Source organism: Beta vulgaris, chromosome 5 (genome assembly GCF_026745355.1).
Source record: "Beta vulgaris subsp. vulgaris cultivar EL10 chromosome 5, EL10.2, whole genome shotgun sequence".
Taxonomy (NCBI): domain Eukaryota; kingdom Viridiplantae; phylum Streptophyta; class Magnoliopsida; order Caryophyllales; family Amaranthaceae; genus Beta; species Beta vulgaris.
The window spans coordinates 35,017,872-35,029,797 of NC_079206.1; the positions used below are offsets into that span (position 1 = coordinate 35,017,872).

Below are 11,926 nucleotides of genomic sequence, written 5' to 3' on the forward strand. Positions count from 1 at the left end.
AAAAAAAAGATAGACAAATTAATATCTATAACACAATAAAAATTTAAATAAATAAAATCGAATCTAATATACGTATAAAATATACGAAGTAGTTATGTTAAATTTACAATTTAGTCACTTTTCTAAAAATATCCGGAAAAAAAAATATTAAGTCGTGCATTATATTTTACTTTTTGCTTGATTCTTCAATACATATTTAATACATATTTAGTACGAAAATAAAATCTAATACAAATCTAATACGAAAATTAAAAAGCTAAAAGATATTTAATACGAAAATTCAAATCTAAGTGTGGATTAAATAAAAGTACGAATTACCTTTATACTCCCTCCGTTTCCTAAAGATCTTCCCACTTAGTGTTCCTACAGATACCAAGGAAAATCAAGTTGTGTGGGGCATGGTGTGAGTAAAGTAGGAGAGAGAAAGGGGTTAAGAAATAAACAAATAAAAAGGGTTAAAGTAGGAGAGAGAAAGGGAGTAAAATTGAATTAATAATGTAATGGTGGACCATATGATAGTGACATGAGAGGGTAAATAGGGAAATTTGTTTTGCCAAATAAGGAATAAAGCAAAAGAGGGAAGATCTTTTGGAAACACCCTTAAACGGAAAGAAGGAAGATCTTTAGGAAACGGAGGGAGTACATGATTCGTTTTGCAAACTGTAAGATGACTACAATTGCACCATTAGCTCCCTCAGCATTTATGTAATTTATCATCTCATCAGCATATGTGCCCCATAGAACACATGTTGGGTTGTCATTCCTATTTAGAAATACGAATGAAAAAGTTCATAAGTTATTATATTGAAGTTTAAATAAAATTAAAAAAATTGTCTCAAAAAAGATGGTCAATAAATAACAATTTGGTATACACATACGTTGTGTCCATCAGCTCAATAGTCATGCACCTCGATTTAGCGGTCTTGGTTAGTTCACCATACGCAGTCACATGCCAAATTATATCTATACGTAGTTAAAAAAAAACTTACAACTTAAGGTGTACGTTTCAAAATAAACTTAACATAATAGAAATAAAGGAAATGATTATAGAACAAATTAAACATACCAATGAGATAAACATCATAACCTTTTTTGGCCAAAATATCACCAAATGGAACAAATTCAAAACCATATAGTGGGATATCCAAAGGATTGCAGTCCACTATGGACATAAATGATGTAATTGACATAAATGATATGGTGAATTTATGTTGCGTAGTTAGCTCGTATCCAACATTATCACGTAGCAAAAAATTTGAAATATGTCTAAATCCTCCTTCCTCAATCTTAGGCCAAAAGGCAACAATTAGGTTCCTTCGAATACTAACATGTATTTTTGTACCCTATAAACACATATATAATATAATTAACTATTAGTAAAAGAGACGAATACAAATATTAATCTATATAATATAATTACAGATCACTTACATGTACATCCATCAAAATCATTTCAATGCTACCACTTCCAGATTGTTCATAAAGTTTGGCTTCTCATAAACCCGTATTATCCGGACTTCAATAGTGATATACTTTGTTCCCTTAACCAAATCAGAAATATTAATTATTTTTTTAACAGGTGCATCATTTTGGGATGCCATTTGTATAGAGAAATATTATATTGAAAGATGAAATAAAGGGGTTTTCGAAAAAATATGAATTAAGATTATGAGTAAGAGCTTAGTGTGTATTTATATAAAGTGAAGTAAAAGATATTTATGAATTAGTATTCACGTTAATATGAAGCTGTTTAAGGAAATGATTTGCCATTAATCTAAGACCCAATTCGTACAGTGATTGTAAAATATGAATCTATTATAATCAATGACAATCTTAATCACCGATTATAAAATTGGTTACAGTAAGTTGTTACCTTAATTTAAATCATTAAATCACTCAAAATCATATCATAAACTACATCAATTAATAAGATATCTCGCCTATTTTAACATCGAGTAACCCATATATTCCTGAAATACAATTATTAGGTAAATTTGTATTATTATAAAAATATTTAAAAAAAGAATAGTATCATGATTCCTTCTGAATTAACGTTGAGATCTAAAAATTATTTATATATAATCGTACAGTGATTGTAGGAATTACTTACCTAAAATATGAATATCTCATAATCAATGACAATCTTAATCACTCGCACCTAATGATTTTTTTTTTTAAAAAAAATATGACAATCTTAATCACCGATTTCTGAATTGCTTATAATAAGTAGTTGCATTCATTTAAATCATTAAATCACTCTTCTAGGATATCATAAACTATCCTAATTAATAACATATCTAGCATATTTTACCTTCGAGTAACCCATATATTCATGAAATACAATTATTAGGTAAATTTGTATTATTATAAACGATATTTAAAAATTACAATAGTATCATGCATATATTCCTAAAATCAGATAATCAACTAATCAATTACTAATATATTTAGCCTATTCATAATTTGAATAAACCATATATTCCTAAAATACAATTATTACGAAAAATGGTATCATTGGTGACATAAGTATATCTCTTGTAAAATCTTTCCCCAAAAATCGTAATTTTTTTTTTTTGTATAGCTAAAAAAAATATAAGACATATAATACACAACCTTTACCTAAATTGGCGTAACAATAATATTTGATTACATTACTTACAAATTAATTATTCACTCCATATATAATACTGATTTAGCATCGAGAAAAAGATCTTTTATTTGGTAAGTATATATTTGAATCTTAAATAAGCCAACTACATAAATTAACATTATTTAGACTTAAACACTTATAAATGTGCCTTAATAAACAACAAAATCTGAAATTTAAATCAACCATTTATAAGTTTTTGATTATTAGTGTTTAATTAAATATAAATAGATTGCTCTGATATGTGGTCAAACTGAATATAAGTTCATCATAACTGAACAAAAATGATTGTCATTTAATATCGAAAATATATAAGATTAATAAAAACTTATCTTATTGAAATTAAAACTCTTATTATGAAAACAACCTTAATACAACTGAAAATTAACCTACAAATCCATATAAAGCAAAAACTTAAAATAACTATTTCATATCTAAGAAAATCTAGTGGAGCAAGCGTAGAAAAAAGGCTGGTTCGCGATTACATAAGTATGCATCACATAAACTATTGAGATCATCAGGAGCTCATGCGAAGTAATCCCATTTGTCCACAATGTTGTCATATGCATGAAGGTGCCCTTGATCACACTTTACCAATTCATCTGACTCAGACACAATGTTATTTTTTAAACAAAGGGACATTATCATATCTCGTAAAGTTCCTCTTAATTGAACCACTTCATCTATTGCATGCTGGTGAAAAACACTTAGTAATAACGATACACCCCTCTTTTTGCGCTCTTCATCTACATTGAATATAAGCAAAAGTCCTAATAAATATGTGGCCAAGACATTGCCCTTTGAATGTGCCCAGTCGATGTTTTTCAACCCTTCATCTAACAACACATATGTGAAATACTTTACCTATAAAAAAAATAGTTAGTTATGTTCATAATGTAAAAAAATAAAAAAATATACATGCGATAAAATTTCGTTAATAAAAAATAAACAACTTTACCATGCCATAACGCAAAAGTGCTCCTGGGTTCTTGTATTGCAAGCACAAATCAAAAAACTTTGCTTTATTTTCATCATTACGCAATGAACGCATGTACAAGTGTTCGAAAGAAACCTTCTTATATATCTTCTATCGTGTGACATTTTATTAATAGCCTTGCAACTGAAAAACAAACTAATTTCATAAGATGACTAAATTGTAAATTTATATCCCGTCAAAACAAAAGAAGTTATAAATATAAAACTCACGTCAATCTGCATGAAAATAAATCAGGAGCACTTGCAGCACCAACGCGTGAAAGAATTTCAATAATAATTTCAGTAGGAAGGGCATGAACAATGTTAGGCTTCTTTGCATTTGGGAATTCCATGCTTGAGAGTGTGAGAATGAAAAAAATCGAAATTCTAATTTGGAGGGTGTATTTTGGTTGAATGAATTGTAAAAACTATGCATGTATATATATATATATATATATATATATATATATAACATTTATAAAAAAGGCATGATTAGAGAAAATGAAAAGATGTGTCTTTTGGCAATAATATTTGAGACAATGGAAAGTCACTAATTAATGGCGAATTATACCAACATTTTATAAACTGCCAAATATATGTATATATCCCAATTAATGCTATTTTAATATAGGAATTAGTAGGAAATTCATTTTTAAAAAAAACGGCAGTTTATATTTTTTTTTAAAAACGTGACTAATGATTGTATATAGTTATTTGAAATATACATAAATTATTAATTAATGAAATAATTTACTTTATTAATGTAAATGTTTGGTAATAAATCAATTTTCTAACCGGCATATATTAATCTGTATATATATTATATATACTTCCTCCGTTTCTTTTTACTCGCTACACTTTTCATTATGGGAAGTTTCACATTACTTGCTACACTTCTTTTTTGGGCAATAAATTCTCTCTCTCTCCTCCCACATGGGTCCCTTTTCTTTTTACTCTCTACCTATCTCTTCTCCAAAAATTGCCTAGGAGTCCGTGAAATGAGAAGTGTAGCGAGTAAAAAGAAACGGAGGAAGTATATTTACATTTTTATAAATGGCTGTGTCTTTTGGCAATAATTTTTGTATATATGGAAAGTCACTACTTATTGGCAACACATACCAAAATTTCGTAACTGTCAAATCTAAAAATATCCCAATTAGTGCACTATTTAATATAGGAAATTCTACTAAATTCATTAAAAAAAATGACGCCAGTTACTATTTTTTTTTATATTAAAAACGTGATTAATAATTGTATATGGTTGTTTTATATATACGTCCAATATTAATTATTGCAATAATTTAGTTTATTATTTTAAGTGTTTGGTAATAAATCAATTTTCTAACCGGTATACATTAAATTTTCATTCTATTATGATTTAAGAAATAAACGAAGTGGTGGAATTATATAATTAATAACGCATAACAAAAAGTAGTAAACTTACAGTTTAATGTATACACTCTGTAAATAACAAAATTTAAAAAACAAATAAAATACATAAAAATTATATTTTGTGATCCATTTGTTTGCTATAAGTAGGCAACTTGCAAGTAAATTGATAAGCACACTCTTCCGCCCAGTAAACGTGTGTAACATCCACAACTTCATGAACATTAGATTTAAAACATAGCAATGTCGCTTCAAGTACGAAAACATATGCATCTCCAATGTGAGAGAACAGTTTGTTCCGTAGGTTGTCCATGTATTTAACCTACAAAAAACATTCATTAGCGATAATGCGAAATTTATATTACAAAGTTGTAGTTGTATCCTAGAAGTTTCTAATATTAACATACATAACGAGATTTTTGGTTAGGGTTTCTACCAATCTGTTTTCATGGCGAGGAAGAAAAAAACTCCATCTGAACCTTCGTCAATAGTAGTGGAAAGTAAAGCAAAGAATGTACAACCTCACCCTAGTTCGACTGAGTTGCAAGAGGATAGTAATGAAGTTTAGTCAGCGATTATTACACCTCATTCTGGAGAGCTTAGAAAAACTGGAACGGAGGAAGAAGAACCACTTCAACCCACTGAAGCTGTTGATAACAACTGGAATGCTTTGTTCAAAAGTAGCAGACTTACAGCTAAAGGTACTGCTCTAAACTTTGTAGCACCAACAGTTAAAGAAGGTATTGCAGTTGCTTGTCTTGACGAAGCAGAAACTGATAAACTCTCTGAAATTTGGGCTACTTCCTTAGTAATATACATAGTGGGGAATACTCCTACCATAGGTGCTTTGACAAGATTTATTGAGCAAGACTGGAATTTTGTGTCAAAACCACAAATATTCCTACATGATGAAGGATTCTTTGTGGTGAAATTTGGTTCAATAGATGACAGGAATGAAGTTCTTTATGCTGGACCTCACAGCTTTTACAATCGCCCTATGATTGTGAAACCATGGACACCAGACTTTAGCTTAAAGGAGGAAGTTTTGAAAATTATTCCTATTTGGGTCAAATTACCTAGCCTTCCATTAAATTGCTGGAGTCCTAACTCACTGAGTAGGATTGGAAGTCTCTTAGGGATCCCACTTTATGCTGATGAATGTACTGCAAAGCAAATGCGTATTTCATTTGCTCGTATCTTAGTGGAGATTGATGTTACTAAGGATAAGCAACAATTCATAATGGTGGAGGATGCTAATGGTAAAACAATTAAACAAGAGGTGAAGTATGACTGGTGGCCTCCATTCTGTCAACAGTGTCAGAGGATTGGTCACAACTGTGGGAATAGATTCCAACAACAGCAGCAACAAAATAAACCACGAGTTGTGCAAAAATGGGTTCCAAAGAAAACACAAATTATTCCTACAGAAAACAATACTACTGAGGTGATTACTGGACAAGAAGATAGACAAATACAGTAAGCTGCAGTTGTGGGGGAAGGATTCAGCTAATCTAGCTAGTGCAATAACTACACCTGTCCAACCTATAGTTCATCAGTGGCAAATGGTGACTAGGAAAAATAGGGGCAAGAGGGTTATTGTTCCATGTGCAGACAACACTGAAGATTTCTTTGAGGAACAGAATGAAGCACCAGAAGAGGAGACCATTGACAAGATAGCGGGTGAAAACCCTTATTTGTCATGATAGTTGCCTGTACATGGAATGTAAGGGGGCTATATGACCCTCTCAAGATAAAGGAGGTAATCTCTTTTATTAATAGAAACAATATTACTATTTTTGCATTAACTGAAACAAGAGTGAGAGTTAATAATAAAGAAAAAATTTAGAAGAAGTTTGGGAGATGGTGGAATTGGAGTTATAATTATATTCATAATCCTAGGGGTAGAATTTGGTTGGCCTGGAATACCAATAAAATTACTGTTGAGGTTATTCTTAAAATTGAGCAGCTTATTCAGACTCTGGTGTCTGATAAGGCTACAAATTACAAAATGATGTTTTCTGCTGTTTATGGAATGCATAGTATTGATGATAGGAAACCTTTGTGGAACACTATTCATAATCTGGATACTACTGTCATGATTGATTGGGTTGTTAAGGGGGACTTTAAGTCAATTTTATGCAGTGATGATAGGATTAATGGAATTCCTATATCTAATGCTGAAACTTTTGATTTCTGTCATTTGCTTGATAATACTACATTATTAGAAGTGAAGGGGATTGGTGAATTTTTTACTTGGTCTAATAAGAGATAGGGGAGAAAAGGATTTATAGCAGAATTGATAGATGCTTGTGCAATATCTTATGGTTGGCCAATCACACTCACACAACTGTTGAGGTGAAGAACCAATCTATTTCTGATCATAATCCTCTCTTGATTGTTTTCAATCAAGGCCCTAACCATGGAGGAAGACTCTTTAAGTTTTTTAATCACTTGTTGAAGCATCCTCAATTTCATGACATTGTTTTAGAAGCTTGGAGTAGTGGTGGAGCTGCAGGAAAGCTGGGAGATATTTGGACTAAACTGAAAAATGTTAGCAAACAACTTAAAAAATTGCAAATCACTCACTATGGGAAGGTTACAGAGAAGATTGAGGAGACAAGGAGACAACTTGATATGACCCAATCCCAAATTCATAGAGATCACTTTAATCCAGTGCTTCATGCTCAAGAACAACAACAGCTTGATTGCCTTAAGAAGTGTTTACAAATTGAGGAGAGTATTCTTAAACAAAAATCAAGAATACAATGGTTACAATCAGGTGATTCTAATAGCAAAGTGTTCTTTGCTGCCATGAAGGAAAGATGTGCAAGAAACTCAATTGATGTTCTTTACTCTTTCAATGGTACTAAGCTGGAACATTCTAAAGAGATTCAAGATGAATTGATTCTCTTCTACAGTAACTTGATGGGCAAGTGTAATAAAGAATTGCCTAGCATTGATTTACCACTTGTAAGGAAGGGTCCTACTCTCAGTTTAACAGCTAGACACAGACTGAATGCTCCCATTACTCTTGCTGAAATTGATGAAGCTTTATTTAGCATTGATGGCAATAAGGCGCCAGGCTTAGATGGGTTTAATGGGTACTTCTTTCGAGAAACTTGGAACTACATTAAACCTGACATATATGCTGCTGTTTTAAATTTTTTTGAAACTGGTCACATGGATCCTAAGTAAACAGAGCTTCTCTCACATTGGTGCCTAAGGTCACTAACCCCACTTATGCTAGTGACTTTAGACCCATAACATGCTGCACTTTGATTTATAAAATCATTGCTAAAGTCTTGACTCACAGGCTTCATGATGTTATTGGAGAAATTGTTGATACAGCTCAGGCAGGGTTCATCCCAGGGGAAACATCACTGATAATATCTTCCTAGCCACTGATCTTATTAAAGGTTATACTAGGAAAGATATCTCTCCAAGATGCACAATCAAGGCGTATCTCAAAAAGGCATATGACTCTATAGAATGGCCATTTCTTCAGAGTATGCTTATTGAGTTAGGGTTTCCTCAAGGGTTCATAAAATGGATCATGGCTTGTGTATCTACTGTCTCTTATGCTATTTTGCTTAATGGCAAGCCTTGTGTTCCTTTTCAAGCCAAAAAGGGGCTTAGACAGGGAGACCCACTGTCTCCCTTCTTATTTGCCATTGGGATAGAATACCTCTCTAGATGTTTGAATACATTGAAAGAGAATAACAAGTTCCATTTTCATCCTAAATGTTCTAGATTCTCTATTTCTCATATGATGTTTGCTGACGATTTGTTGATGTTTTGTAGAGGTGATCTTACTTCTATAAATGAAATCATGGCAGTTTTCACTAAATTCTCAAAAGCCTCAGGTCTGGAGGCAAATCTTCAGAAGAGCAACATTTACACTGGGGGAGTCAGACATGATATTATCACTGAAATTGAAAATATTGTGAAGATTCCTAAGGGAGAGTTCCCCTTTAGGTATCTTGGAGTTCCTTTATCCACCAAGAAACTCTCTTATATTGCCTGTAAGCCATTAATTGAGAAGATTATGGCTAGAACTAAAGTATGGGCAGCTAAGCTTCTTTCATATGCAAACACAGCTCAGTTAATTCAGTCAATACTTCTGAGTATGCAGGTGTTTTGGTGCCAGATCTTTATACTTCCTAAGAAAATTCTAAAAGAGATTCAAAGCCAATGTAGATCTTTCTTATGGACAGGCAAAGATGCAATCTCTAGGAAAGCTTTGGTATCTTGGGAGCAAACTTGCTTTCCTAAAACTGGTGGTGGTCTTAATTTCACTAACCTTGAAGTGTGGAACAAAGCAACAATAGCTAAACACTTTTGGGCTATTGCTATGAAGCAAGACAAGCTATGGATCCAATGGATCCATTCTTATTACATTAAGAATGACAATTTGTGGAGTATGAAAATTCCTGTGAGTATGTCTTGGGTACTGAAGAAGGTCATGAATTGCAGAAACCATTTTGATAATGGTAATAAAATTCATGAGTATGAGAAGAATGGCAAGTTCTCTATTCGTAAATGCTATCAAGCTCTTAGAGAGCCAATTGTGCAGGTTAGCTGGAAGAGATTAATTTGCAACAACAAAGCTTCTCCAAAAAGTTTGTTCATCACTTGGCTTGCTGTTCTTAATAGACTTGCTACTAAAACCAGATTAGCACAATGGAATCTTGTTAATGACACCAGTTGTGTTCTATGTAATGATGCAGAGAAGGACACACAACATCTATTTTTCAGCTGTCCTTATTCAGCTGCAATCTGGGTTCAATGTCTGAAGATACTTGGTATTACAAGAAGGCCTGTTTCATTCCTTGATGAAATCTCTATAGCAGAAAGTAAATGTAGAAGAAAGAGCAAAGTTAGTCAACTATATGGCATAATGTTTGCAGAAGCGGTCTATAATATATGGATTCAAAGGAACCATCAGGTTTTCGAAGGCACTCACAAGCTTTCTCAACACACAGTTGATCTAATCTTATTTAATGTAGCTTGTAGAGTTTCAGATACAATGAAAAACTATCTGTATAGATAGGTTTCAGCTTCTTTTTGGTTGTTGTAGGAGCTTTTTAGGTTTGTTTGGTTCTTCAGGTTAGCAGATGATGGTTTAATTTCTCAACCCTTCCTAGAAGGTGGGGGAGATTGGATTTGATGCTAGTTACCTGTTGATTGATGAATTGGTGATTGTAACACTTCATTTTTTTTGGTTATCAATAACAATTTTGAATTTCCAAAAAAAAAAAAAAAAATATTAACATACATACCTCTTCAGTTCGTTTTGGTAGATCAAGAGTGGACAATTGTAATATAAAACATATTTGCTTGTGAGATAGTCCAACACTTAATGACCCACTTATATCCTTAATTTTGATATGTATGAATAGAGAATCCGAACTATTTACTTTATAAATATCATCTATTCTCCCAACAACCCTACACTTGCATCCCTACAATGAAATAATGAATTTCATTTACATATTAATATAAATATAAACGAACAAATATAAGATATTATAAAGTAAATATCAGATAGGACATACTCCGTTGTATTTGTGAAACTCAGAAATGGATAAACGCAGGGAATTTGAGATGCATAGTAATCTATTGAGCGGAAGAGAAGTCTTATTTATCCATATTGTCTTGTGTCGAACAAATTGATCGTTACGAAACCTAATTAATGCAATTAAAACATGTATTTAAGCGAACACGTTAAGTTGCGCATGGATGTAAAAATGATCCAATCGCATGTAAGTATACATAGTAGCTTACCATTGTTTTAGCTTGCTTGCAATCTTTGTCCTAGGATTGATCATGATTTGTGTGTTTTCAACGGATTGCAAATAAATGCCTATGAAATGTAGTAAAAAGACAAAAGTATTTTAAAAACAGATTGTAAACATATATGTTACCTAAACAATACAATTTTCATGCTTACCGTCGTCATTTTTCAAAACCAATCCTCTTGCTAAAACAACCATAGCTTCTTGTAATATGTCAGAACTTAATTGTTCTAAATGGTCAAAACAATTGTCGACAATGCATAGTTTCATAGCAGTATAACTGATATAAGTAGAAACAACGAATCAATATATTGATTATGGCAAAAGAAAAAATGAACTACAATTACATGTAATATAAATCACAAAATTATAAAACTACCTCTTGTCAATTAGTATGATATATTGTTTGTTGCTTTGTCGATTAATTTTTGATCGAACACGACCCATATAGATGAGTACTCCAACAACACCTAACATGTCATTTTTTTAGGAATTACACATTTACGAAGATTGTCTATTTCACATGCAGATATATTTATGATACAAATAATTCTAAACGTGGACAAAAATAAAGAAAAACCCAAATAGAACAAAGAGGCGAAAATTGATAGTTCTATATTGTTGTGATATCGAAAATAACTTTATATGGATAACTACATAAATTACATGAATGTAACTAAAAATATTAAAAATAATTTATAACATTAGATAATATCTATATATCTAAAATAAAAGATATATATATATACAAATATTTTTGTAAAAATTAAAAAGAGAATTATCATAATTCAGATATAAGATATAGATTTCGTATTTACATAGCATGCATGGAACAAATTTATGTGTTTTTTTAATATATACTGTGATTAAAAATCGAGAAAAGGTTTTATTTTTGTTAGAATGTTTTAACAGAATGTAAAAAATTAAGTTTAAAAAAAAAACAAAGAAACGTGTGGAAAAAAAATGCAGTATATATATACCTATTTCCTTATTTTCAATGTGAACTTGCCTCTTCAAAGAATTTAACAATGTGAATTCATTTTTTCGCACCTTGTTGACATGAGGATCCATTTCACAAAAGAGAATAAAACAACTTGATCTTGGAAAAAAATATCACAAT

The 11,926-nt window shown here is 31.4% G+C and overlaps 1 protein-coding gene across 1 annotated transcript; it reads right to left on the reverse strand.

The window, feature by feature from the left end:
• Positions 1-3,172: 3,172 nt before the first annotated feature.
• LOC104886271 (putative F-box protein At1g67623) lies at positions 3,173-3,698 on the reverse strand. The gene is made up of 2 exons (XM_010670735.3): positions 3,606-3,698; positions 3,173-3,511 (listed from the first exon to the last, which is right to left on the reverse strand). Exons 1-2 carry the CDS (start codon positions 3,696-3,698, stop codon positions 3,173-3,175), a joined length of 432 nt encoding a protein of 143 aa, XP_010669037.3.
• Positions 3,699-11,926: the final 8,228 nt, after the last annotated feature.

Excerpts from the sequence above, each read along its gene's own strand:
- LOC104886271 (XM_010670735.3), bottom strand. The coding sequence starts at position 3,698 with ATGCGTTCATTGCGTAATGATGAAAATAAAGCAAAGTTTTTTGATTTG. Across the intron at positions 3,512-3,605 it reads CACTTTTGCGTTATGGCATG|GTAAAGTATTTCACATATGT; the intron begins GTAAAGTTGTTT and ends TTTTTTTTATAG.